The sequence below is a fragment of the Ovis aries genome, chromosome 12 (genome assembly GCF_016772045.2).
Source record: "Ovis aries strain OAR_USU_Benz2616 breed Rambouillet chromosome 12, ARS-UI_Ramb_v3.0, whole genome shotgun sequence".
Taxonomy (NCBI): Eukaryota; Metazoa; Chordata; class Mammalia; order Artiodactyla; family Bovidae; genus Ovis; species Ovis aries.
Genome location: NC_056065.1, coordinates 79,340,337 through 79,365,529, shown reverse-complemented (window position 1 = coordinate 79,365,529; position 25,193 = coordinate 79,340,337). Strand labels below are relative to the sequence as shown.

Below are 25,193 nucleotides of genomic sequence, written 5' to 3'. Positions count from 1 at the left end.
AGCTTTCGGTCCTGCTGCAATTAAGATATATTAACTATAAATCTAATAACAAAAGTGGAAATAATTTTAGAATATGTATGATCCCTAATAGCCATATTCAAAGGAAAAGACTAAGCCTGAACCTGAGCTGGTATTGCTAGGAAGCTGCTCTGTTCACCCCCACCCCACGGCCAATCACCTAATATTTACACAAACATAACCAGACCATCTATTCAATATACTCTAATTCTGACCATGCCTCAAGGCTAGATCTTCTGTATGAAAGACAAAAGGATGTAACATTACACAGGCAAGCTCAATTTAGGAGAGTAGATACAGGTCCTATGTCCAAAAACCTTAAATTTATCTCACGATGTGTCTCCTGTTACTGCTGTACAGACAGCACTATCTCACTTCTTTCACGTGTACTGCCACATTTAATAACCGACTTGGGAATTCCTGGAGGTTCAGCGGTCAGGACTCGGTGCTTCCACCACTGCCAGGTTCAACACCTGGTGAGGAAACCAAGACCCAGCAAGCCGAGCAGCACGGGCCTAACAATGGACTTGATCGGTTCATTACACGATTATGACGCACCCAACCCCAAAATATGAGGAAAATGCCAGCCTGATAAAACTGGTCCTCATGTGAAGGGATGCCTGGTATCAATGGGACACGCACGATAAAACTCCTCTATTATCTCCTCTCCCAGATTTTAAATAAGAGAATTTTACAGCTGTCTCTGGAGTTGAGACTTGAGAAAATCATCGCCAAGAAGTCCTGTAAGTCTGAAATACAGACTCAACAAACCAGCTTTTTTCTCTCCTTGGCTCCCCAGCACACTGCCTGCAGCCTCCGTCCAGGTCCTCTTCACCCCTTGTCTGTTGATGTTTCTGGAGGTGTGGATGACTCTCGCTCTCACTCTACACCCCTACCCCTCCCTAGCTCTGCCCTAACCCAGTCTTCCCAGATACCCCAGGCAGCCCCCTCTCCCCATACTCTCTTTCCACCTCCATTATCTGCCCAACCCTAATACCTTCAAGCATTCCATATACAAGTTCCATCACTTGCACACATCCCACTATTATAATCTAGTTGCTGATCTTTCTCACCAGTAGATTACAAGTTTCCTTAAGTCAAAGTTGTACACTACAGAACCTTAACAATTCCTGGCACTTACTGACATATCATTAAGCCTACTGAATGGAACCTAAAGCCAACCCCAAGGACCCAATCCATTTCTTCATTCACCAGAGCTGACAAAAAAGGATTTCTCAGTTTCCTATAGCAAAGCTGAGAATTCTTATTAATTCAAAGTCAACAGGTAAGAAAAGCCCTTTATTAACATTGCCTAAACATCATCATTCAGTCCCATCACTTCATGGCAAATAGATGGGGAAACAGTGGAAACAGTGGCTGAGTTTATTTTTCTGGGCTTCAAAACCACTGCGGATGGTGACTGCAGCCATGAAAAAAAATGCTTGCTTCTTGGAAGGAAAGTGATGACCAACCTAGACAGCATATTAAAAAGCAGAGACAGTACTTTGCCAACAAAGCTCCATCTGGTCAAGGCTACGGTTTTTCCAGTAGTCATGTATGGATATGAGAGCTGGACTATAAAGAAGGCTGAGTGCCAAAGAACTGAGGCTTTTGAACTGTGGTGTTGGAGAAGACTCTTGAGAGTCCCTTGGACTGCAAGGAGATACAACCAGTCAATCCTAAAGGAGATCAACCCTGAATATTCATTGGAAGGACTGATGCCGAAACTGAAACTCTCAATACTTTGGCCACCTGATGTGAAGAGCTGACTCATTGGAAAAGACCTTGATGCTGGGAAAGATTTAGGGCAGGAGGAGAAGGGGGCGACAGAGGATGAGATGGTTGGATGGCATCACCAACTTGATGGACATGAGTCTGAGCAAGTTCCGGGAGATACTGAAGGACAGGGAGGCCTGGCGTGCTGCAGTCCATGGGGTCACCAAGAGCTGGACAACAACAGAAAGCAGACAAAACACCACGGGCCTGCACTTGGGCGTCGTGTAGATACAGCTTTCTGTGATGGTTTTCCTGCAGTGTGTCAGGACAGCCAAAGGGAACTAAAGGAAGACCACACTCTCCTTCCCAAAAAGCCCAGCTGATTTCTGGGATCCATGAAAGGAGCCACTGGTCACTGCGTATTAGAAGAACACTGAACTCAGAAGTAAAAAGCCAGTTTGGAATTCCCCAATCAGTCCTTTAAAAGCTGTGTCACCTCAGACAAGTCACTCACCTTCTCTCAGTACATCTTCCTCTAACTGTTCTTGAATTCCCTGGCAGTCCTGTGGTGTGCTTTCAAATGCTGTGGGCCTGGGCTCAATCCCTGGTTGGGAACCTAAGATCCCACAAGTTGCATGGAATGGGAAGGGGAAAAAAAAAAAAAAAGTCCTACCTTAGCAGCAAGAACTAAGTTAACAGAAAGGTTTTTCTACTGGACCTACTGGAAAAGGGAAGCCTTGTCTATTGCTGGTGGGAATGCATTGCTGAAGCGATGCGCTTTGGAGAACAATGCGGAGGAGGCTCTTTAAGCTGAAACCAGAGCCACCAGGGACCCAGCGGCCCCACGCCTGGGCAGATGTCTGGGGAAGAGGCTCCAGACAGATGCACGCGCCCCGCAGCCAGGAAACGAAGCAGCCTAGACGGCCCACACAGACGGACGGACACAGAAGACAGGGTGCCTAGATACCAGAACACGCAGAGTATTATTCGGCTATAAAGCATAACGAAATGATGCTATCTGCATCAATCTGGATGGACCTAAAGATTATTGTACTGAGTGAAGTAAATCAGACAGAGAAAGACAAGTATCATACGATATTGCTTATATGTGGAATCTAAGAGATAATGAAATGAATCTATGTATAAAACAGAAGCAAGATGCACAGACAGAGAACACTTTTGGTTACCAAGGGGGAAAGGGAGGGCCGGGAAGAGATGCATCAGGAGTGTGGGATCCACAGATACAAACCACCACACATGCAGCACGCGTGCCGGACAGCACGGGGAACAATATGCAGCATCTCACGACACCCTACAGCAGAGAATCATCTGAAAGAACGCATGTCGCTGAACCACTCCACTGAGAAACTAGCACTACCCGCCCAGGCCAGAACGCTGGAGTGGGCTGCCATTCCCTTCTCCAGGGATCTTCCTGACCCAGCAATGGAACCCAGGTCTCCCGCACTGCAGGCAGATTCTTTACCATCTGAGCCACCAGGGAAGCCCAAAACTGTTAGTTTATATCAACTGCACTTCAGTTAAAAAAAAAAGATTCGTAATTTTCTGTCCACCATCCTATGTAACCCTAGTTTTACGAGGGTACAGGCAATATAAATATTAAGAATACTGTGTGTGCTCACATTAGGTTTCTCTACTTAGTAGCCAGGTGACCTTGAGAAGTTTACTTACCCTCTTTATGCCTCTTCATGTAAACTAAGGCCAGAATTATCCCCATTTTAAAGTCAGGTTAATGGAATAAAATAGCTTCCCTGGTGGCTCAGACGGTAAAGCGTCTGCCTGCAATACGGGAGACCCGGGTTCAATTTCTAGGTCGGGAAGATCCCCTGGAGAAGGAAATGGCAGTCCACTCCAGCACTCCTGCCTGGAAAACCCCATGGACGGAGAAGCCTAACAGGCTACAGTCCGTGGGGTCGCAAAAAGAACTGGACATGACTGAGCGACTTTACTTACTTAATGGAATAAAACCTTGAAAACAGTCATGACCCTCAAGGCATGAAGCTCAAGGATAATAACTAGATAATGGAAAACATACCAGAAGTCTAACGTTTGGATTCCTGCTCCACAATCTTTTCATGAAAATCTCTATTCTCTGCAAAGTTTTCACTTCCTATCTAATACCAACCTTCAGAAACAAATTAGCCTGGATCCTAAACCAAATTTTAAACCCTGTTCCCCTAAAAAAAATTTGATGAGCAATTATCCTAAATATTCATTGGAAGGATTGATGCTGAAGCTGAAACTCCAATCCTTTGGCCACATGATACAAAGAACTGACTCACTGGAAAAGACCCTGATGCTGGGAAAGACTGAAGGCAGGAAAAGGGGATGACAGAGGATGAGATGGTTGGATGGCATCCCAGACTTGGTGGACATGAGTTTGAGTAAGCTCCAGGAGTTGGTGATGGACAGGGAAGCCTGGCGTGCTGCCGTCCATGGGGTTGCAAAGAGTTGGACACGACTGAGCTGAACTGAATTAATTATCTATTATATAAGTCAAAGATATATTTTACATATGGAATACAGGAAAAGTCACAAGGTTATCAGAGAAAAAAGTAGTTACTAAAAAAAAAAAAAAAAGTTATAGAGAGGAACCCAGAAGAATGGGCTGCCTCCTACTGTAACTTTTAAAAACCCCAAACCCATACCATACACAAAACCCTGAAGCCAGCCTTCCACTGGAAAATCTGGTAGCTGTTCTCAATTTGTTCAAAATGCATCATAATATTGGAGAAGAGCCCCTCTGGGAGAAGAAAAAAGCTTGGAATATCTGGAATTTTACAAAAGGGGGTAATACTCCAAAAACTCTCTTTACAGACCTTGCTCATCTCCATGCTCGAACCTCCCTTCCTGCAAATAAAAAGATATCAGAGCACAAATCCTAAGACAGCCTTGCTCTCCTTGTCCAAGTTAAATCCTGGCAGGGATGAGCTGTTCCCGTCTGGTTTAAATATCACCAAATGATGAGCTGGTACAACCACACAGAAAACTGGGAGGCACTGGCCTTAAAGACCTTGTAATTACGTGGCTTTGATGGGATCTGTTCTTTGTCTCTGGAGCTGCAGGAGTGGAGTGGACGGCCACATTCAGAGACCTGTGCGCCTCACGGGAACACGCGCCTCACGGGAGCCCCAGCCAGGGGCTGACCACACTCAGGTTTGCACTTAGTTCTCTAACACTACAATCTGATCAAGTGTGAGGTGGCAAGAATTCACGTAGGAATGCACAAAAGTCTGCCTAGGGCCACACGAGGAACACAGCTGGGAAGACAAGAGCTCAGCCTAGCTACAAGTTCTTAATTAAAACACTCAACATTCAACAGTTGTAAAACTTGGTATGTACACCAGTGGACTGTGTCTTAACACATTTAGAAAACAGCACTGATAATATATTTTAACAACAAAAGTGAGAAATCCAGATTTGTATGATTATATAGCAATTCTAATGAGCTTTATTTTTTAAAAGTTTGCTACTTGTCAGTAATAGAACATAACATACTCAGGCTCTGTCCTGAGGACCAAAATAAGCATTCCCTCCCGTCTGTTCTACCTTTCTCCCCGCTTCACTAGTGAGACTCAGTTCTACTAACCATCCTGTCAGGAAAGCACTGGGATATCTAAATTGTGTTGGATAAAACAGGATACTCTCCATCTGAAGGGCTCCCACAGCGTCAGAGCCATCCCAGCACGAAGCTTTCCAAACACAAACTCCTCTCTGTATAACACACGTGCACTGCGAATTTTCTGAAATAATTTCTAACAGCTTTACCTGGAAAAAAAATTTTTTTTTCCCTTCAATTTTAAAGAGCACTTGAGACGCAGGAAAGCCTCACCTGGGCCAGCACGAGGGTCACACTCTGCATATTCTAGTTTTGATGCTGGGCTTTTGACTTTTTCACTTTTTAAAATCCCTTCATTCTAAGGGAAAATGCGGGATATGCATTTGGCACTAACCCTTGTCTCTGTAAATCTGTCCCCAGACTCTTAGCGGTTAGCAAACATAAGCTTTGGAATTTAAGCTCCTTGCAAACCATCAATTAATTAGTCTGGACAGGGGCCCTAGGTCAGTGTTAGGTCTTCTTATAGCAGGTAAGAAGGCACACATTGGGAAAAAATGACTTTGTCCAAGGTCACGATGGCATTAGATTCAAGATTCTACTCACTCATTTTACAGAATCTAGAAACACTGACTCCTTTTATATAACATAAAAAAAAACCCACATACACTCTCCTTGATAAAAGTTTATTTTTATCCCTGCAAAGTATTTCTTAAATTCTACATCTGTTGTAAAATAACAGACCTCCAAGTGAAACGGAATCAACAAGTTTCTTAAAAAAAAAAAAAAGCCACTCATTCTGTCTTCTGCCTAGGGATGCTTAGTTTAGGCACTTTAATGCCTGAAAAACAAAGTTATGATGGGGGGTGGGGGGCGGTGGGCACGCAGACTTTAAGGGGGATAGAAAACAGTTGTCAATGGCCTGCCTTTTAAATGGCTCTTTTTATTATTTGAGGCCACCTAAATGCTCATCAGCAATTCTGCTGAAACAGTAGCTGCACCACGGAACCTGGAAGTCAGTAACCATCTTCACAGGCAAGCACACCCGGCGGCATCCTGCCCAGCAGCTCCTCAGAGCCTCGCCGCTCGCCTCCTTCACACTCATTTTCCAGAAGGGGCTCGGTTCTGCTTCTCGGTCACTCCCGACTCCCAGCTGCACTCTGTCGCGATGGCGTCTGTCGGACGGGAAGATGGACCCAGAGTGGCAAGGGAACAAGGGGCACCACCTCCCACCACCTGCCTCTGTGACCAGGCGCTCCCACAGACACGCCACAAACATATCCCAAGGCAACAGACCACCAGAGGGACTGAGAAGTCCAATCCCCATCCTGATGAGGCAGAGAGGCCATCTCTCCCTACCAGAACCTCATTCCTAACTGCCCAAACCTCACTCACCCTGAGTAAGACAAGAGCTAAACCAAGTTGTTCTCTCCAACTGAGGTTACTAGTTTGCTCTCAATTCCAACGTTGCTACTCTGCCTTCTGCTCTCTTACACCCAGGAAAACACATAAAGGGACTATGTAGTGTATGCTTACTTTCATAACTTAAAAAATTTCATTTATACTCTGGAAATGAAGGCTCTAGCAGAGCAAAGTATCTAGTCCTAAATCCAGAAAGACAACTTAAATGATTGAAAACAATGTAACAGATGAACGGATGGGGCGACTCCAGGCCACATCTACAGGTGCACGGCAATGATGCTTTAAGACAGACGTATTCAGTCAAATTCTCCCATCTTACAATTACGGAACTTAAGAGTCCTAGTGCCCCAGAGATGGCTTTACCCCATTCATCTTCATAAACTTGGAGGTCGAGAAAGCAAAGTCATCACTGAACTCATCTAATAGCTAATAACAGAAAAAGGAGCATTTTTAGAAGAACTCTCTGCAGCGTACAAAGGTGTTCTCTCCTTTTTCTCCTTGTTAATCCCATGCTAGGACACAGCAGTTAATAAGTGCTTAGGAAATCCTTGTTAAGCTGCATACAATTCTCATGTCTTAAACAAGTTTCTTGCAACTCAGATTTTAAAATCCAGTTACTAGTGTCTCAAACTCTTAAGTAATCTAAAGCAAATGAGTGGCCCAATGATATGGCAGGATCCACTCCAAAGGAACTTTTCAGTGTGCTTCTGATGACTCCTCTTCAAGGGGCCCAAACGTAGACATTTCTCAAAGTACAGTCAGTTCTTTAGTTCTCAACACGTATTCCACATAATCGAAAAAAAAAAAAGAGGCTGCAATGGTCTTCTAGCTCATAAAACAGGTATATTAGCATAATCCCCAAAGAATATATAATTCTCTTGGAAAGGAAAAATCAGACTACCAGCTCAATGCAAGGGGCTGTACAATGGGGAAAGCAAGGTCTTTCCCGGTTGGTTACTGGTTTTTAAACCCAAAGATGGCCTCTGCCAAGAGATATACAAGTGGACTTCATGGAACCTAAATCCAGAAACCTAAATAGCACTTTCATTTTGGGGCATGAGCTGTCCCTCTATCCTTTTCTATAGCCAAACTTTAATGTGGTCCAATTAGAACAAAAATGAGAGGTTACAAAAGCCTACAGAAAGCTCCTATTTTACAGCACATAAACCAGATTCCTTTTTTTTTTTAATTGACTAGTTCACAATGGTATTTTTGCCTTTCTAAAAGAAAACTCTCATTAGCAGATTACCGTATGCCTATATTAAAGTATCCTAAATATCCTGGACTTTGTTACTGTCTCCCAAACTAACCAAGTAAATGAGTTGACTACTGATCAACCAGAAATAAAGAAAATTAAGTATCTTAGAGACAAAAAGTGAAATTGATGGCTGATCACTTTCTCTAATTTTCCTTATAGCTGTCTCTCAATAATGAACTCAATCCTCCAGTTTTAAGTTGCAACAATTAACACTCTTCAAAGGCAATTCTCTCCTCATTCTGCTCTTTAAAAAAGGTTTAGACTGCATGTTTAAAAACAAATCCTATAACCAACCACAGGAAGGGAAACTTTTCCACTGGGGGTAGGGACATAAATCTTGAGCTGCCTCATATGCCTGTAATATCACTCACATTCCATTCTTTGAGTCTATTAATTTGTTGATTGGTTAACTAAGAGTGAGTTAGATGGATATCTGAGGATCTGGGTGTGATCAATTTACCACTGGCAAAGTCAAATTTAGCTAAGCACCCATCCAAAGACTACAACAAATGAAGTTTGCTTTTACTTTAAGGCAGATACATTCACAAACTAGAACTGTAGGACTTACTTAACCCAGCCTCCTATCAAGTGAGGAAAAGAAGTTCTTTTGAGAGGTATAGTTCTAAATCTGTCTTAAAAAGTGGTTACAATCTGGTTCAGGCTTTCTTCTGGGGTGGGGCGTGGAGGGGCAGTGATGAACGAGCTCTAACAACTAATGATGGTTATAAGAACTCCATGAAGATGCTAAAACCACTGAACTGCAGTTTAAACTGAAGAACTGTGCAGTGTGTGCACGTGTATATATATGTATCTATAGAAACGAAACTGTGGTTTTTATTGTAAATTCTTCCTTTGCTCAAGGATATTTCTATTGATAAGCTTTTCCCCAAAATGTTAAAAGGTTTAAGGCGGCAAAGAATCAGAGAGAAAAATGTCAGGTCACCAAAGAAACTGGGAAAGCAATAAAGGGGATGAGGCCAAAGTCAAGCAACCCCAACATCAGGGAGACGACAGGAGACGCGCTCCTGCCGCTCCAGCCTCCCCACACACAGAGGCGCACTCGAGTTCCTCCGCGCTCCTCAGGGCGGAGCCAGCGGGCTGCAAGATGCGGCCTGGACTGAACACGCCAAAGGTTTACACTCTGGCTATGAAGTCAAAGGGGTCAAACTAAGTAACGACCACAAGAAGGTAAAGTGGAAAAATGTGTCTACTGTGCCATCTGGGGTTTGACTTAAATCTCTCACTTCTGGATACCACCAGAGAAGAAATTTGTGGAATCTGCCTAGCTATGGCCAAATGATGTATGTTTGAGAACAGAGTAGCTTACTGAAGCCATCAAATATATTCCAGTCAAGCTCAGGAGACTCAGAAATTCACTGACCAGCCTATTAGATTTTGCCTAATAATTACCACCCTAAAATTAATTACCTCCAAATACCACAAAATGACATGGAAAATACAATTTGTCCTTAAAAAGAAATCTAAGTACATCAAGGAGGAAATGAAAATTTCCATTATAAGGATAAAACCAAAAGGCAGATTACTTGTAAACTGAAGAAAGAAATCCAAAAAGCCAGACACTTGATGTAATTTGAAAAACGGTTGACTTCCATCTTTAAACTCATAACTCAGGATTTGAGTAATGTCTTTTTGATTTATTACCTTTTATCACATTTATCTTACTATATTTCAAACAAGTTTCTGTGAACCTCAAGTTTTCAACAGCCAAGTAGTTTAGGACCATCACTGAGGAGCAGCTATAAACTGAAGCTACCTTAAGTACCATTAATTAAAGATGCAAAGGTTAAGGACAAAAAGAAATAGAAATACTTTGTAATTCTTCCCCTTACTTTGAAAAGTAAAATACCAATAAACCCAATCCTCATTTTAACAGTCACTTATATTCCAGAAACTCAGTGGCCACAATCATCTAGACACACAAGCATTATAGCATATATAGCTATCACCGTGGAAAACATTTCCTATCTCTTGGTTTGTTGTTGGTTTATTTCAACTATATGAAACCACTTTTTCACAGAAAACGGTTTCTAAAACAACCATTGCTTACATCCTCTTCTCTTAGGAAGCCTTTGTTCCAACAAGACCCTCCTTCAAGAGCTACAGCTTCTGGAAAGGTTTCTCTTTTTGTGGTTGTATCCACAGTGAATACTTCCAAACTCTTTCCAGTTGGCACAGGAGTTTCTTAAACAAAGGAGGAAGCAAGCCTCCTCCACACAAAGGAGGTCTCCAAAGCACAGCACTGGTCATGTTTGTGGAGCGCTTATCTGCGCCTCCCTCACCCCCGTCTCGGGCTGCGGGATGCACCTCTCTCAACACAAAATGGTGGCCATCACGTCTGTCAGACACTGAGAATGGGGACAGACAGACAGATCACACGTTTTGCAGGGCTTACAACTGGTATTCTGGCCAAGATGAGGAAATGAGTAGCCAAACCTAGGCAGAGCAACACTACCTTTTTAGGAAAAGAGCCTCCCAAAAGGCACGGGATGAGAGAGTGGATAAAGGGTTTGCACCACAATACCAACATGGAGGACACCTCACTCCCAGGAGGCGACTGCACGCATTTGGGCTGCCGAGAACTTCCTCAGGTTGCCTAGTTCCAGAGGAGACCCCACTGAGGCAAAGCACTCTCCACAGTCTGCGTCCCTAACGCACGACACCAAGCTCCACGGCCACCTGTCCGCGCCCGCCCTCCTCTTCCCGAACCAAGCCCGGGCCCCGATCCCGCACAACTTCTGCAGGCCTCCGGCCCCAGCCGACGCGCACTTCCCCTCGGCAACGGCGAGCGACCGTGTCCACTCCTGCAGCGAGAGGCACCGATTTCCAAGCATCGCCCCCGCACCAGCGGACCAGCTATTTTCGGAGGTGGGCATTTCACCTCCGTTTCCGACTACTCCGAGACACACTCCAGGGTCCCAGTCCGCGCTGCGCCCCGGGGGCGCCGGGGGCGGCGGGGGCGGCCGGGCGCCGCGGCTCCGCGCGAGCCCCGCAGCTCCAACGTCACCACAAAGGGCGAGCGCGGGGCGGGGGCGGGGGGCTGCACCCGGGGGCGGGGGCGGAGCGGCGGCCCGGCCCCGCAGACCCTCCCGAGGCAGTTGGGCTCGGGCCAACGGCCGCCAAGGTGGGCGCCGCGGGGCCGCGGCGGGGGCGGGGCGGGGCGGGGCGGCGGCCGTTGCGGCCGTTGGGGCCGGTCTCGGGAACACCCCCCGCACGCCCACCCCGGCCGGGGGCTGCGCGCGGGCCGGCCTCGGCCTCCGGGGCGACACCGCGCGCCGCGGACGGCTCCCGGGCCGGGGGCCCGGCGGGCCGGGGGGTCGCGCAGAGCTTCGGGGCGGCCGCCCCCCGAGGCCCACGCTCACGCCCCCTCGGCCCGGCCCGCGGGGCCCGCGCACGGCGCCGCCGCCCCGGCTCGCCCCCGGCCCCGAGGACCTGCCGGGGGTCCGGAGCGGGGCGGGGGGCCGGGGCCGGAGGGTGGGGCGCCAGGTGAGGCCGCCCGGACCGCCGCCGCCTCCACACAAAGGACCAGGGGCTCCGCCGCCATATTGAAAACTTTCCTCCTCGCGACAACTCGCGGGGCGCGCACCCCGCACCCCCGGCGCCCCGCACCCGCGGCCCCCGCGCCCGGGGGCCTCCGCGCCCGCCCGCCGCCCGGCCGCCCGGCCGCCCTCCGCCCGCGCGGGTCGGCGCACGGCCGCGACCCCGGTGCCGGCGCCCCCGCCTCTCGGTCCGGATCCGCACCCCGGCCCGGCCGCGCTCCGTCCGCCGCCCCCGCGGCCCGCGCCCCGCGCCGAGGCCCGGCCGCCCGGACCCCCGCCGGCCGCGCGCCCCGCTCGAGACTCACCGGCGGCGGCCGCACCTTGCAGATCCCGGTCTGCTCGGCTATGGGCCGTATCTTGTGGATGAAGGCGAAGGGATCGGCGAACTCCTCCCAGCTGGGCTCGAAGACCGGGCACTCGGGCGGCGGCAGGAACTCCCCCAGTGGGCCGGGGCCGCCGAGGGCCGGCACGGGGCGCGGGCCGGGGGCCTCCATCCTCGCGGCGCCGCGGACGCGGCTGGGTGGCCGGCCTCGGCCTCCTCCGACGCCTCGGCCTTCCTCCTCCTCCTCCTCCTCAGACTCAGATCCGGCTGCTCAGACTCCGACTCCGACTCTGACTCCGACACCGACCGACGACGCCGCGCCGCCCCAGCCACGCCGTGCGCCTCCGCCGCCACGGCGAGGAAAAGGAGTCCCACCCCACCCCCATCCCCACCCAGCCCGCGCCGAGCGCCCGCCCCCGGGCACGGATCGCGGCCTCACGGTTCAGCCCAGCTGGCCTCCACTGACCGTTGACTGCGTGCCAGAGTCCCCTCCCTCCCTCAGGAAGTTACGGGTCTGGGGGAGAGGCTGGGCTCACGGGTGGACCCTCTGTCCCGCCCCGCCGCGTGGGAGGCGCCCTGGTGGAAGTCCGCAGACATTTGGCCAGACCCCTGGGGCCGTGGGGTGTCGGGGCCGGAGGCGGCTTTTCCAGGTGGAGGGGTCAGCTCGAACGTGACAACAGCGCAGAGGTGAGAAAACAACAGGAGGCTGAGAAACTAGCACTCTGTACTAGGCCTTTGCACGTGCTCTCATGATGAATTTTTAATATACACAACAACCCTACGAGGCAGGTACTCGTTTCCATTTACACATAAACCCAGCGAGGCGCAAGTTGATTTGCCCAAGTTGCATATAGGTCAACAAGTGGTGGAGACACCACCTAACCGGAAGGTAGGGTGTTGCAGGGAAGAGTGTTCCTTGAGCAACAAGACGGCGGGTGTGGACAATGGTATGTTAGCTGCTTGCATCTGCGCTTCATCCCGCGCGGGAGTCCCTGCTATTGTCCCCATTTTGCAGAGCAGACAATAAAGGCACAAAGAAGTTCACTAAGAGATGATAACACTTTTGACACATCTGGGGTTGGTGTGGGGAGGATAATGTCCTGCCCCAGAAAAGGGAAGAGAGGGAATTCAAAAAGTAGAACTTCAACCCTAAAAAGAGCTCTTTCCTCGAGAAAGGAGCCAAACCCACGAAGGACTGTTCGCCAGGGCCTCCTTAGTAGGTAGGTGTCAACCGAGTCCTAACCCTGATGTTATATTCACCTGAAGGAAAGTCTTATCCTTGAGGATCCTTCCTCCAAAAGGCCGCGGAGGGGAGAAGCCTCCTCTTCAGAAAGCTCTAAAATAAACCCAAAGGTCCTTGGAGAAGGCAGATCCCTCCCTTGCTGTCTAGGGCTTTAGGATCTTGCTAAGCCAGGGCGACGAAGGCTGAAACCAAGGGCAGCTGGCACCCTATTAAGTCGTCAGTGTACAGAGGATGTGACATTGCAGGTTAGAATGTGCTCATGTGTTCACAGAATCTAGCTGGGGGTGTAGAGAAATCTGTTGCACAAAGTTTTAACTTGGCTGAATATTTGAAAAATTTTCACAATAAAACGTTGGGGAGAAAAGTCCTCGTTGTTACTCTTTGCCTTGGGCTCTAGAAGGTCTTACTGGGGTGGATTTCCTGTCCCGTGCTCTCTCCCGGGAGCAGCGTTAAGACGATTATCACACTGAACACTGGCATCGTCCGAGCCAGGTAGGCGAAACTCCGAGACGAACTCCAGACACGTACGGATTCCGGCCGAGAAGCAGGACAGCGCGCCCGTCCCCAGCTACCCCCGGGCCACCCCCGCACCGCAGCTTCCCCGCCCCGCGTCCGCCACTTCCGGTAGAGCCCAGAGCCGCGGGATTCGGTGGCCCGCAAACAGGGCAGCAGCTGCCCCTCCCCACAGACGCGCCTTGCAGCTGAGGGAGGGTCGGCGACCGGGCCTCGAAGGGAGCTGGGAGGGGCCGCTTAGCCCGCGGGGACGCGGAGGCGCTCTCGGCCCTTTATGATGCGTGTTTACATGCGCGGAGGGATCCTTCCAGCTGACAGCCGCGCCGCGCCGGCCCTTCTTTTTTTAAAGAGCCCGGCCGCGGGCGCTGATTGGCCGGCCGGCGCGGGCGCTGACTGGCCGGCCGGCGCGGCGCTCGGGGGCGGGGCGCGCGCCGCATTGTCTGCTCCGCGGCCGCCGGGCGTCCCGGAGGTCGTGCTCGCTCACGGCCGGAGGTCCGGCTCTCGGGGCGGAGGGCAGCGAGGCGGGGGCGGGCCGGCGTCACGTCCCGTGCCGGGGCCTGCGAGGGGTCGGGCCGGGGCCGGCGAGGGGTAGCGCCGGCGGCCGGAGCGGAGCCGAGCCGCATCCGGGTGCCACGTCTCCAGTAACCCCTCCTCACCCGCACGACACCCCGCCCCGCGGGGCTCACTCTCTGGTCGCAGCATCTGTGCCTCCCTGGAGCCGAGCACACGGCCTTGGGGAGTCTGTCCTCCCTTCCCCGCCCCGCTCAGCCTGCGGGCCTCCCCCAAGCCTACCCCGGCTCCGCAGCCCGCGCCCCGGGCCGGCCGCCCGGTGTCGGGGCGCACCGCGTTCCTTCCGGAAGCCGCGCTGCACACTCGCAACCCAGGGCACGACGTGGTCGCGCGCCCACCCCCGACTGGGTTCCAGCAGCGGAGAGACCGGCTCCCCAGCGAGGGCGGCCAGCGCGGCACGTAGCGCACGTGGAGGGCCGCTCGCGCCCGCCGCCGCCTCCCCCGGCTTCCGGGGCGCGCGGTGCGCCTACCCTCGGCGCGGCGTCCCTTCCACTCCACCCGCCTTTCCCCAGCCCTCGTGGGCCTCCTCTCTGCCCTCCTTTCCTCTGACTTCCCCGAAGCACAGGCCTCTTCCCGGCCTGCTCACAGTCCAGCTCGGCTCCTCCCTCTGGTTCTCTGTCGTCATCCCCCACCCCTCTGGGGGCCCTGGAATGTCTGGTGTCGGATGTCCCCCGTGGAGACAAACCCGCAGACCCCGAGACCTCAGGCTGCGCTGCCGCCTCGGAGGCCTCCGTGGCTTTATTTTGTGCGCTCCCACAACGCGTCTCTGGTCCTGCACCTTTAACTTGGTGTTTGTCTTTTTCCCTCCCCCGTCCCTGCGCTCTCACCCTGGGGATTGTAAACCGCTGGAAGGGAGGGAGCCAAGGCCTCCAGCCCCGAGCAGAAGGGGAGGGGGAAATGGCCTTTATGGTGGTCCGTGGCTCCGTCTGGCCGGGGATGGAGTTTTGGACCGGACAAGGAGATGAACCTGGCTCCCAGGGGAGGCAGGAAGAGATCGCACCACAGGGCCCACCTACTGGGCTGAGCCCTGGTCATTCCCGCTTCTCCGCTGCCCTGCTCGGTGCCGCCGGAAGTCTCTTCGGTGGGGCTCGTTTGCTCCCGGTCCTGCCCCACCCCCGGCCATGGGCCCGTCCTTGCAGGTCCACTCCCACCGTGACGGGGGGCGGGCTCAGCCCTGGGCTCCTGGCCCTGGGCAGCTGGGTCTGGGTCCTAGGAAGGCGCCTGATAACTGCCTTTCGCTCCTGCCCGTTCCCTCTTCTGTCCGGCCGTGGGAACCCTTCAGCCCGGAGGGACCTGGGGTCAGGGCTTGGAGTCACCTGGCTGAGGCGTGGGGCAGGGCGGGGCGCCGTCCTCACCACAAGGGTGTTTCCGCCCATTCAGGTTGGGCCGCTTTGGAGGTTCTGGGCTATGCTGGGAAAAGCTGAAGAGGCAGAGAGAAAAGCACACGCCTCTGTTCACCCCGCGCCGCTGCCATCACCCTAAGAAAGGGCCTGGGGGCCCTCAGGTGGTCGGAGTGTTTGGAATTCTCTGAATGCGGGGGCGGGGGGGGGGGGGGGCGGAGTCTTGGAACAGGAATAAAACTTTGCTTCAGAGCTTGCCCAAGCACTCCCAAATCCACCACACTCATTTGAAATCCGGCGCTCAACCGAATCCTGTCGCATGTCCAGCACAGGGTCTGACGACCCTGACACCAGCTCCCCTTCTCCCCTCCCCTGACGGGGGCACCTGGAGACGCAGGGGACCAGATCTGCCCGTGGCTGGAGTGATCCACAGTCTGTTGGACACCCTGGCCTGTGAAAGTAGACGGGTTGTTGTTTAGTTGCCAAGTCCTATAAGGCTGTTTTGCAACCCCATGGACTATAACCCGCCAGGCTCCTCTGTCCTTGGGATTTCCCAGGCAAGAATACTGGAACGGGTTGCCATTTCCTTCTCCAGAGGATCCTTTCAACCCAGGGATCAAACCTGGGTCTCCTGCTTGGCAGGTGAATTCTTTACCAATGAGCCACCAGGAAAGCGAAGTATAATAGATGGGTAATATTAATAAATAAACTGTGGAAAATTCTGAGAGAGATGGGAATACCAGACCACCTGACCTGCCTCTTGAGAAACCTATATGCAGGTCAGGAAGCAACAGTTAGAACTGGACATGGAACAACAGACTGGTTCCAAATAGAAAAAGGAGTACGTCAAGGCTGTATATTGTCACCCTGCTTATTTAACTTATGTGAAGAATACATCATGAGAAACGCTGGGCTGGAAGAAGCACAAGCTGGAATCAAGATTGCCGGGAGAAATATCAATAACCTCAGATATGCAGATGACACCACCCTTATGGCAGAAAGTGAAGAGGAGCTAAAAAGCCTCTTGATGAAAGTGAAAGAGGAGAGTGAAAAAGTTGGCTTAAAGCTCAACATTCAGAAAACAAAGATCATGGCATCTGGTCCCATCACTTTGTGGGAATTAGACGGGAAAACAGTGGAAACAGTGTCAGACTTTATTTTTTGGGGCTCCAAAATCACTGCAGATGGTGACTGCAGCCATGAAATTAAAAGACGTTTACTCCTTGGAAGGAAAGTTATGACCAGCCTAGACAGCATATTAAAAAGCAGAGACATTACTTCGCCAATAAAGGTCCATCTAGTCAAGGCTATGGTTTTTCCAGTGGTCATGTATGGATGTGAGAGTTGGACTGTGAAGAAAGCTGAGCGCTGAAGAACTGATGCTTTTGAACTGTGGTGTTGGAGAAGACTCTTGAGAGTCCCTTGGACTGCAAGGAGATCCCACCAGTCCATCCTAAAGGAGATAGTCCTGGGCGTTCACTGGAAGGACTGATGCTGAAGCTGAAACTCCAGTCCTTGACCACCTAATGTGAAGAGCTGATTCATTGGAAAAGACTCTGATGCTGGGAGGGATTGGGGGCAGGAGGAGAAGGGGACGACAGAGGATGAGATGGCTGGATGGCATCACCGACTCGATGGACATGAGTTTGGGTGAACTCCGAGAGTTGGTGATGGACAGGGAGGCCTGGCGTGCTGTGATTCATGGGGTCGCAAAGAGTCGGACACGACTGAGTGACTGAACTGAATGAACTGAATATTAATAAACAGTAAAAAGCCATTTCTCAGATGAAGAAACTGAGACTCAGAAAAACTGATCAGCAAAGTCACACAGGCGGTGACAGAACTCAGGCTGGAATGGTGAGCCTGTGCTCTTCCCTAAACGCCAAGGTGAGGCGTGAGGACATGGAAACCCCATCCCAGATCTGACCGCCAGCTGGCCCTTCAGCTGCCAACACGTGTCCATTCTTCCCCCGCTAAGCGCCGATGCTCTCCTGCGCTCTGGACTGCCATCTATAGCTCCTTTGCTTACATTCTGATGGTTTCACACAACAGTGCTCACCCTTACACAGAGCTGGTTGAGACCCATGAAGTAGGCTTCGTAACCATTACAGATTCTGACCCTTGACTGGAAACATGGTGCTAGTGGGTTAGTTTTTCCTGTTTGGCAGCTTTCAAGAAGAGGTAGATGAAGGAGCTTTTCACACCCACCTCCAGGTTTGGCCACTGCTCCTCTCCGACTCGCCTCTCCATCCACCCCAGGGTGCCCAGCTCACATCAGCCTGTTTGCATTGTTTATCTCTTTGGTTTGCTGTTTACTTTGGTTTATCCCTCACTCGTCTGCTCTCCTCTATTCATCTTCTCCTACCTCTGCCCACAGCCCTTCAACTAGAGGGATCACTTCCTGCCCCGTCTTTTCCCATCTTATCCCATACAGGCACCCAGTATAAAGCCAGGACCTAGCATAGTCTCCGACTCTCCCAAGACCTAAAGCAGAGGCCAAAGACTCAAATGACTAACAGGGGACAGAAAAAAATTCTGAAGAAGAGAATGCACTTCCCATCACTGCTCAGGCCAGGGTGACAGCAAGGTGCAATTTTTCAAGAAAAGGCAAATGTCTTAAGTGTTTATACAGTCTCTCCTAATTTTAAAATGTTCAGTCTAATTTCAAAAAGACAGTCTGTGGGCCAACCAGACAAGCCTGTGGTCCAAGTGTGTTCTGGGTGGAGCCGCCTCCCTGGAGAGGCTGGGGGTGGGGTAGTCAGTCTGCTGACCTTCAGGAAGAACAATGGTTGCCCAGGGAGCCCCAGTGGGGACGCCCAGCCAGGGATGCTGGGGGCACAGAGGTGCCCTCCAGACCCTTTCCCCTCTCCCAGCCGGGGGTCGAGATGATGCTTCTGTGCTGGAAGGAGAGCTCTGACTTCCAGCAAAGTCCAGAGCCTGCACCCAGGACCTGCCGTGGCAACAGACACAGCATCCCAGGTGGTCACCCCTCTCTGCACGCTGCGGAGGGGCCTGCCAGGGCTTAACGTTTATCTTCACTCTAAGTCTACTACACTTCAGCTTAAAAATGTGTCTTTCCCCCTCTTTCACCACTGTTTGTCTCCTCTAAAGCACTTAGAGAAGCAGGAATTAGATGCGGAAATGTTCCCAAAATGCTGTGCGTCTGTTTAAGAGTCTAAAAGTAAACTCTGGGTGGGGATTAGGGATAAAGGGAGAGGGGCCTTTCAGATACGACGGAAAGGGAGGCAGTGCCGGGTCCATGGCTGAGAAATGGTCATCGTCCCTTATCACGACAGTGCCTGCGTTTACTGAGTGCTGGCTATAAGCAGACATTTTTCTGTGGACGATTTCTTTTCACCCTCGTAAGGATTTCGCTGAGTGAGCATCGTTATCTTTTAGTTTCTAGGTGAGGAACTGGGCTTCAGAGAGATTGAGTCGTTTGGCCAAGATCACATGGCCAGTAAGCTTAGCAGAACAAGTCTGAGTGAGTCCAGACTCTGAGCTCTTATCCGTCGCCCAGGTAGTGCCCTTCTCCGGTGAGCTGCCCGGTTCTCCTGGCACTGCAGCGTCCCTGGAGCCCAGCATGTGTTTGTTGAAGAGATAGGTGACCACTCGTCACATCACAGAGTCCCAGTAGCTTGTGACTCAACACATGTTTGCCGAGCCAGCACTCTGGGCCAGCGCTGTGCAGCGCTCTGGATGCGGCATGGAGTGAAGCGAAGGCCTGGCCCTCAGCCTAGTGACTGGAGACAGCAACACACACAAGTAAGATAGCTTCTGGTAGAAGTGAATGCAGAGAAGAGAATGCATGGTAGCCGATGGGAGGATGGGAGAGGGTGAGAGCTGTTTTAACCATGATGACCTGAGGCCGCATAAAGACCCTGCGTGTTGGGAGGAGTCGGCTCAAGGAAAGTCTCTGAAGGAAAGTTCTAAGAAGACCAAATGCCAGCACTCAAGAAACAGCTTGGTTTGTCCAAAGGATGCTCACTCCCCCAAACAGCTTGGGGAGGAGGGGCAGCGTAGGGGGTGGGAGATGGAGTCCACGAGGCAGGCAGAGGGCCAGGTCAGGCAGGACCTTGGAGGCCGTGGTCTGGAGTTTGATCTCCGGGTAAAAGGCCCCTGTGTTGTGGTGGCGGTGGTCCGGGCAGGAGATGATGTAGCGGCAGACACGGAGAGAGGGTCGCGTTCCAGATGCTTTGGGGAGGACGAGACAACAGAACTAGGTAGGTGGAGCATGGAGTGTTAAGGGGAGAGACGTAGCAAGGATTTTTCCCATGAGGAGCTGGGAAAATGATGGTGCTATTTACTGAGATGGGGAGAACTTGGGGAGATTTGGCAAGTAGGAAGACTCTGTAGCTCTGCTTCGGCTCCGTTAAAATGAAGACACGTCTTATCCAAGTGGAGATGGTGAATCATCAGGTCCTTCAGAGCTCAGGAAAGAAACTGGGGCTGGAGGTCAGACCCGCCTTAGGAGTACATATGAAATGGTGGATATACACACAACTGCATGCGTGTATGTATACACGCACACGGGCGCACACGTGTTCACGAGTAGTGTACATAGTAAAGACACAGGGCTGGGTCAGAGCCCTGGGGCACCCGGCGGGGCTGGCGAGGAAGAGGAGAAGCAAAGGAAAGAGCCTGGGAGGGGAGAGTCAGCGGCAAGAGCCGAGCCGGGCAAAGTGTCTGGAGCAGGAGGAGGCTGAGGAAGACGAGGAGAGAGGGAGTGTGAGATGAAGTGGGCTGATTCAGGGCGACAGATTCTAGCGCGGCTGCGGAGGCAGGGGGCAGGACTTGGAAAGGACATTTCTTCGGTGGGGTGTGTGTGGGGGTGCTGCATTACCCCCTGGGAGACGGTTGGTGTCCTTTTGACAATGATGGGAATGGCCCAGTAGGGCAAGAAGCGTGGGCAGATGGCAGGAGGAAAGAGCGTCCTCACGGGGCGAGAGCAGGGAGCCAGCCACCCGGGCAGGAGGGACCCAGTCCGGGCCTCCCAGACAAGCCCAGCCCCCGGGTGCGTCCTGGCCAGGGGTCCCCCTGACGACGGGGCAGTGGGCTGGGACACGGAGCAGCATCGCAGAGGGAGCCTAGCTCAAGGCCGGCGCACCGGGGAGGGGGCCTAGTTTGCGGTGCCCGGTCCTCCGGAACCCCAGCTCCTCTCCTGCTCGTCCAGGAGCCTGACCGGCTCAGGGCTGCAACAGGGCAGTGCACCCCCCACCCCCCACCGGGGCCGCCAGTGAGTGACAGGTAACCCGCACGCCAGGAGCAGAGGGAACAGGGCTGCGTACTTGAGGGTGACTGCCTCCGGCTGTCGTTGTAAAGCCTTTTATTCAATATATGTATCTATGTATGTATGGTCTACAAAAAACAAGCCTGTTTCTGTCACATGTACTGATTTGTATCTGAATTACCCATCAGGCTGAAAGTCCTGGCTTAAGAAAGCCAGGTAAGAAAAGTCTAAGTCTTCCTGCTGAATAAGTACTGTTTTTATAACTCTTATCAAAAAGCTAAATGGCTAAGGCAGAAAAGCATGGTAACCTCTACCAAAATAGTAAAGGGGCAGGGAGCCATGAAAATGGGGGGAAATTAGAGAATATCGTAGTCTTGGGAGCATCATAATTACTGATGACGATTTCTTTTCTTTTGTGTACTGACTGCAGAGAAAGGATCACGCGTGGGAGACAAGGTATATTAAAGCCTTTCTTCTGATCATTTAGAAACAATCAGAAAAACCCATTCTTCCTGGAGGAAAGACACAGACAGGGAAAAAGCAGCATACGAGTGCTCTGGAGGCTGAGCCAGTCTGAATTCCTGCAGCCCATCAGTCCTGAAAGGATTTTTCTTTTGCTCTGAGTTAACAGAATTATGTTCTAATCAAGGTCTGTGAATAAGATTAAGGGTTGGAATAAATTAAGGACGTCCTTTACAAAAAGTAGGAAAGGCATCAAACTGCTTAGCACTTAGCAACACTTCAAGTTCAGCTATTTTAATAAATAGTTTGACTTTTGTTTAAAAAAGTAGGAGTGGGTGGTAACCATCTGTTTTCTAAGATAAACGGGCTTCACCAATGAAGGCCCAGCAGACCGTGATCATTGGAGCAGGGAGAACCTGGAGAATTGAAATCTCCAGACCTGCACAGAGAGGGCAGCAGAGGGCCCGGGGCAGGCAGCCTCCCCCTGCCGGCCAGGAAGCGGGCTCTGGTCCCGGCTCAGACAGAGGGCAGGCGTGGGGACTGAGTGCGCAGTGGACAGAGGACGGCTGGGAGGGGTGGGCCTGCGGGAGACGGGCTGAGGTGTGGACGGGGGAGCCATGCCGGCCTGTCCCCCTCTCGCCCAGGAGCCGCCATGCACTGTCCCCTCTGGCGCTGCTGCGTTGTCTCAGTGGGCCTCGGGGTCCTGTGGCTCCTGTTCACGCTGGAAATGCCCAGGGAAGTTGAAGACGACCAGGACAGGATGGCTGTCAAGGTCCAAGTAGCGGCCTAGCCCTCACTGTGTGGGTTCAGGGTGGGTGGGGGGTGTGAACAGCACCCATCCCTCTCACGGGAGAGCAGGAGGCTCCAAGGGGTGGGTGTGGACCTGGCTGGACCCACTGGTCCACAGAGAAGCTGATTCCCTGTCCCTCCCCCCATATTTGTTAAGACGAGGAACACAGCAAGTACTGTGTGAGCCCTGGATACTCTGGTCGGTGGTCAGACGTCCTGATACCGCGCTGGGCTCACTCTGGGGGGAGTGAGCCACTCTTTCCCCGGAGGAGCTCTGGAAAGACCACTAGCGATAAAGCCTGTGCTTTCTATGGCAGAAGGACCAGATGTTGCCTCTGCCAGTGCCCCAGGAGGACAGCCACAGGAGAAGGAAGGACCTGGGACCGCCAGAAGACTGGAAGAACCTCACCTCCAAATACCTGGAAAGACTCCAGCAGAGAAAGAAGAGTGAGTTCCAAGGGGGCAGTGGGTCTCCTGGGATCAAGCGGGTCGAGAGGAGGAAGGGCAGGGGGCTCCCCGGTGTCCAGCGGTGAGGACTCTGCGCGTCCACTGCGAGGGGCGTGGGCTGGGTCCCTGCCCAGGGCACCAAGATCCTGAATGCCACGTGGTGTGGGCAGAAATAGAGGGAAAGAAGAAGAAGGAGGTGGGGACTGGGAGAAACAAGGCAGGGAGAGAGGGCGGGGCGCCTGGGAGTCCGTGGGCCGGCAGTCCTCTCCCCGTCAGGGCATCTGGTCTCAGGGATGAGGAGCAAGGAGGGGGAGATAAAGTGGCTGCCCCCGGAAGAGGGCCTGAAAGTACCTGGGAGAGGGGGGCCTTCGGGGCGCACAGCCCGACTTGCCCAGATCGCAGCTCAGGGGTGCGGGGACTCCAGGAGCCCCGCGGGCCCCACAGAGCTGAGGCAGGCTCGGGCTCCTGACTTCCAGGAGAGGGCTCCTTCCAGGAGATCTTCTTTAAAGGAGAGCTCTGTGAAGATGAGCTAGGTAAAACCAGAAGGAACCACAGTGAATGTAAAAGCAGCTGGTGTGCGTGCTGGTCACTTAAACCGCGGGCGGCAGAACCGTGGCTCCAGGAAGCCTCGGCGGCCGCGAGGCTCAGCACCCTGGCTCAGGGCTCCTCAGGCTTCCGCGCACACCAGGCACCTGCTGACGGCGTCCAAGCGCAGAGTCCCGGTGGGGCCGCACTCCGCACAGCGAGGGTCTGCAGCCCACTCCAGGGGGGCGGGCGGGAGAGAGCCGGCGCCCGCCCGCTGACGCCGCCGCTTGCCTCCCCAGCGTGGCTGACGGTGGGCGTCTCCTCGCGGCCCCGGCCGGGGCCCGACCCCAGCAGCCTGCTGTACACGCTCCTCTCGGTGTTCCGCGCCACCTCGAAGGTGGAGCAGAAGCGCCTCACGGTGCTGGTCCACCTGGCGGGCGCCGACCCCGCCTGGCTCGGGGAGACCGTCCTGCACATTTCCAGCCTCTTCAGCCCGCAGATCTTGGCGGGGCAGCTGCTGCTGATCCACGCCCCCCCAGACGCCTACCCGCCCGCGGGCGCCGGGGCCTCCGGGGCCTCCGGACGGGAGCTCTACTCCGAGCAGAACGTGGATCACGCCTTCCTCCTGAGCTCCGCCTCGAAGCTCTCAGAGTACTTCCTGCTGCTGGAGGACAACGCCTTCTGCGCCCCCAGTTTCATCAGCCACTTGCAGTGGAAGGTGGAGGCGCTGCGGTCTCAGCCCTGGGCCTTCCTGGAGTTCGCCAACCTGGGCGTCCTGGGCAAGCTCTTCCGCAGCAGCGACCTGCCGACGCTGGCCCACTTCCTGCTCCTCTTCTACCGGGAGAAGCCCCTCGACAGGCTGCTCGCCCACTTCCGCGTCCTCCTGGCCCAGAAGGACCCCATCCTGTGCACGCCCTTCCTCTTCTACCACAGGGCCCCCTACGACCCCCGGAACGACAGGCAGAAGGCCTTGGGCGCGCACAGAAAGAGCTCCTACGCCCCTGACAACCCGCCCGGAGCCGCCTTCACCGACATGAAGGTATTCGAGGTCCACTCCCCCTGGGAGGCCTACACCCTGGATGAGTCCTTCTTCTGGACCCTCAATGTGAGTGCCGGCAACCACCTGACCGTCATCCTGAACCAGCCGGCCGACCTGAGGAGGGTGCAGGTGCTGACGGGCACCATCGTGGAGGGCAAGTACGCCCTGGAGAGGGGGCAGGTGGAGCTGGGCTACGGGCCCGAGGGGATGCCGCAGCGCTGCTCTAGCTTCGTCCTGCTGGGCCGCCTCCTAGAGGGGCAGCTGGATCAGGAGGTAGTGCCCAGGTCCGTGGGGCACCAGGTGAGCTGTGTGAGGCTGCTGGCAAACGCCAACCAGGCGGGCGGGCTCATCGTCAGGCACATTTACCTCTGGGAGGAGCATGCCAGAGACGTGGGCCGCTCGGGATGAAGACAGACGAGGAAGACACCGAAAAATTAAAACCTTACAGCCACATCATTCTAGCCTGTCTGAGTGATCTGGGGGGCGGCGGGGGGGTGGGGGGTCGTGCCAGGGAATGAGGGGCAGAGAGGGAAGACAGTGTGGTGCCAACAAGATGCTCCACCTGCTCCTTGCTTTTTCTGCCCAAACAAGGGACTCTTACAGGCTGTCTTTTCCTGGGCCAGATGTAGCTTAGACCAATTTGGGACAAGGCCCTGGTCGCTCCCAGAACCTTTCTATTCCTGGGGTGCTGAGGTCAGCTCAAGGACAGGGTGATGGTGTGTGTTCTCCCACCGGGAGGGGAGGGGTAACCGGAGGGGAAATCATGGCCAGGCCCTGGAATTCACACAGAAGAAGCTAAGAAAGGGTCTCTCCTGAGAAGTCAAACTCCCCGAGGCTCTGGAGTTCACAGACACATGTGCAGAAGTGCAACGGAGCTCTTGACCCTGTCTTTCTGAGCTGTTCTGTGGCGCCAGCCCAGCTCCCGCCTCCCCTCAGACGACTGCAGAATGAACAGTTTCCCACCAAAGTATCGCCTTCTCCTTGGTGCTCACTCACCCCCACGCCGGCTTCTGAACCCCGGCGCTGCTGAGACTCCTCCCTGTTTGTAACGAGAAAAGCAGTCACACCTGGAGGGGTTCCCAGGTCTCAGTCTCCTTACTCTCTGCAGCAACACACAGTGCAAATCAGCCTTCTTCTCGACTCCTGGGATTCGTCCACTCATCAGAAT

At 53.2% G+C, this 25,193-nt stretch overlaps 2 protein-coding genes across 5 annotated transcripts in view; one reads left to right on the top strand and one right to left on the bottom strand.

Moving 5' to 3' along the window:
* KDM5B (lysine demethylase 5B) overlaps window positions 1-12,159 on the bottom strand; it is a 69,097-nt gene extending 56,938 nt beyond the window's left edge. For 2 of the 4 annotated variants that reach the window (XM_015099415.4, XM_027976023.3), the window contains exon 1: window positions 11,851-12,159. In XM_015099415.4, the coding sequence (XP_014954901.2) occupies window positions 11,851-12,039 (189 nt within the window). In that variant the 5' untranslated portion in view covers window positions 12,040-12,159. Of the gene's footprint in view, window positions 1-2,248; window positions 11,021-11,850 lie in introns of those variants that run through there. The other 2 variants (XM_060396791.1, XM_060396792.1) reach the window with 2 other exon arrangements.
* A 1,897-nt stretch (window positions 12,160-14,056) lies between these two features.
* On the top strand, window positions 14,057-24,478 carry LOC105616599 (alpha-1,3-mannosyl-glycoprotein 4-beta-N-acetylglucosaminyltransferase-like protein MGAT4E). The gene is made up of 3 exons (XM_060396794.1): window positions 14,057-21,997; window positions 22,332-22,461; window positions 23,286-24,478. The coding sequence occupies exons 1-3, from the start codon at window positions 21,878-21,880 to the stop codon at window positions 24,431-24,433; spliced, it is 1,398 nt and encodes a 465-aa protein (XP_060252777.1). The 5' UTR covers window positions 14,057-21,877; the 3' UTR covers window positions 24,434-24,478.
* Window positions 24,479-25,193: the final 715 nt, after the last annotated feature.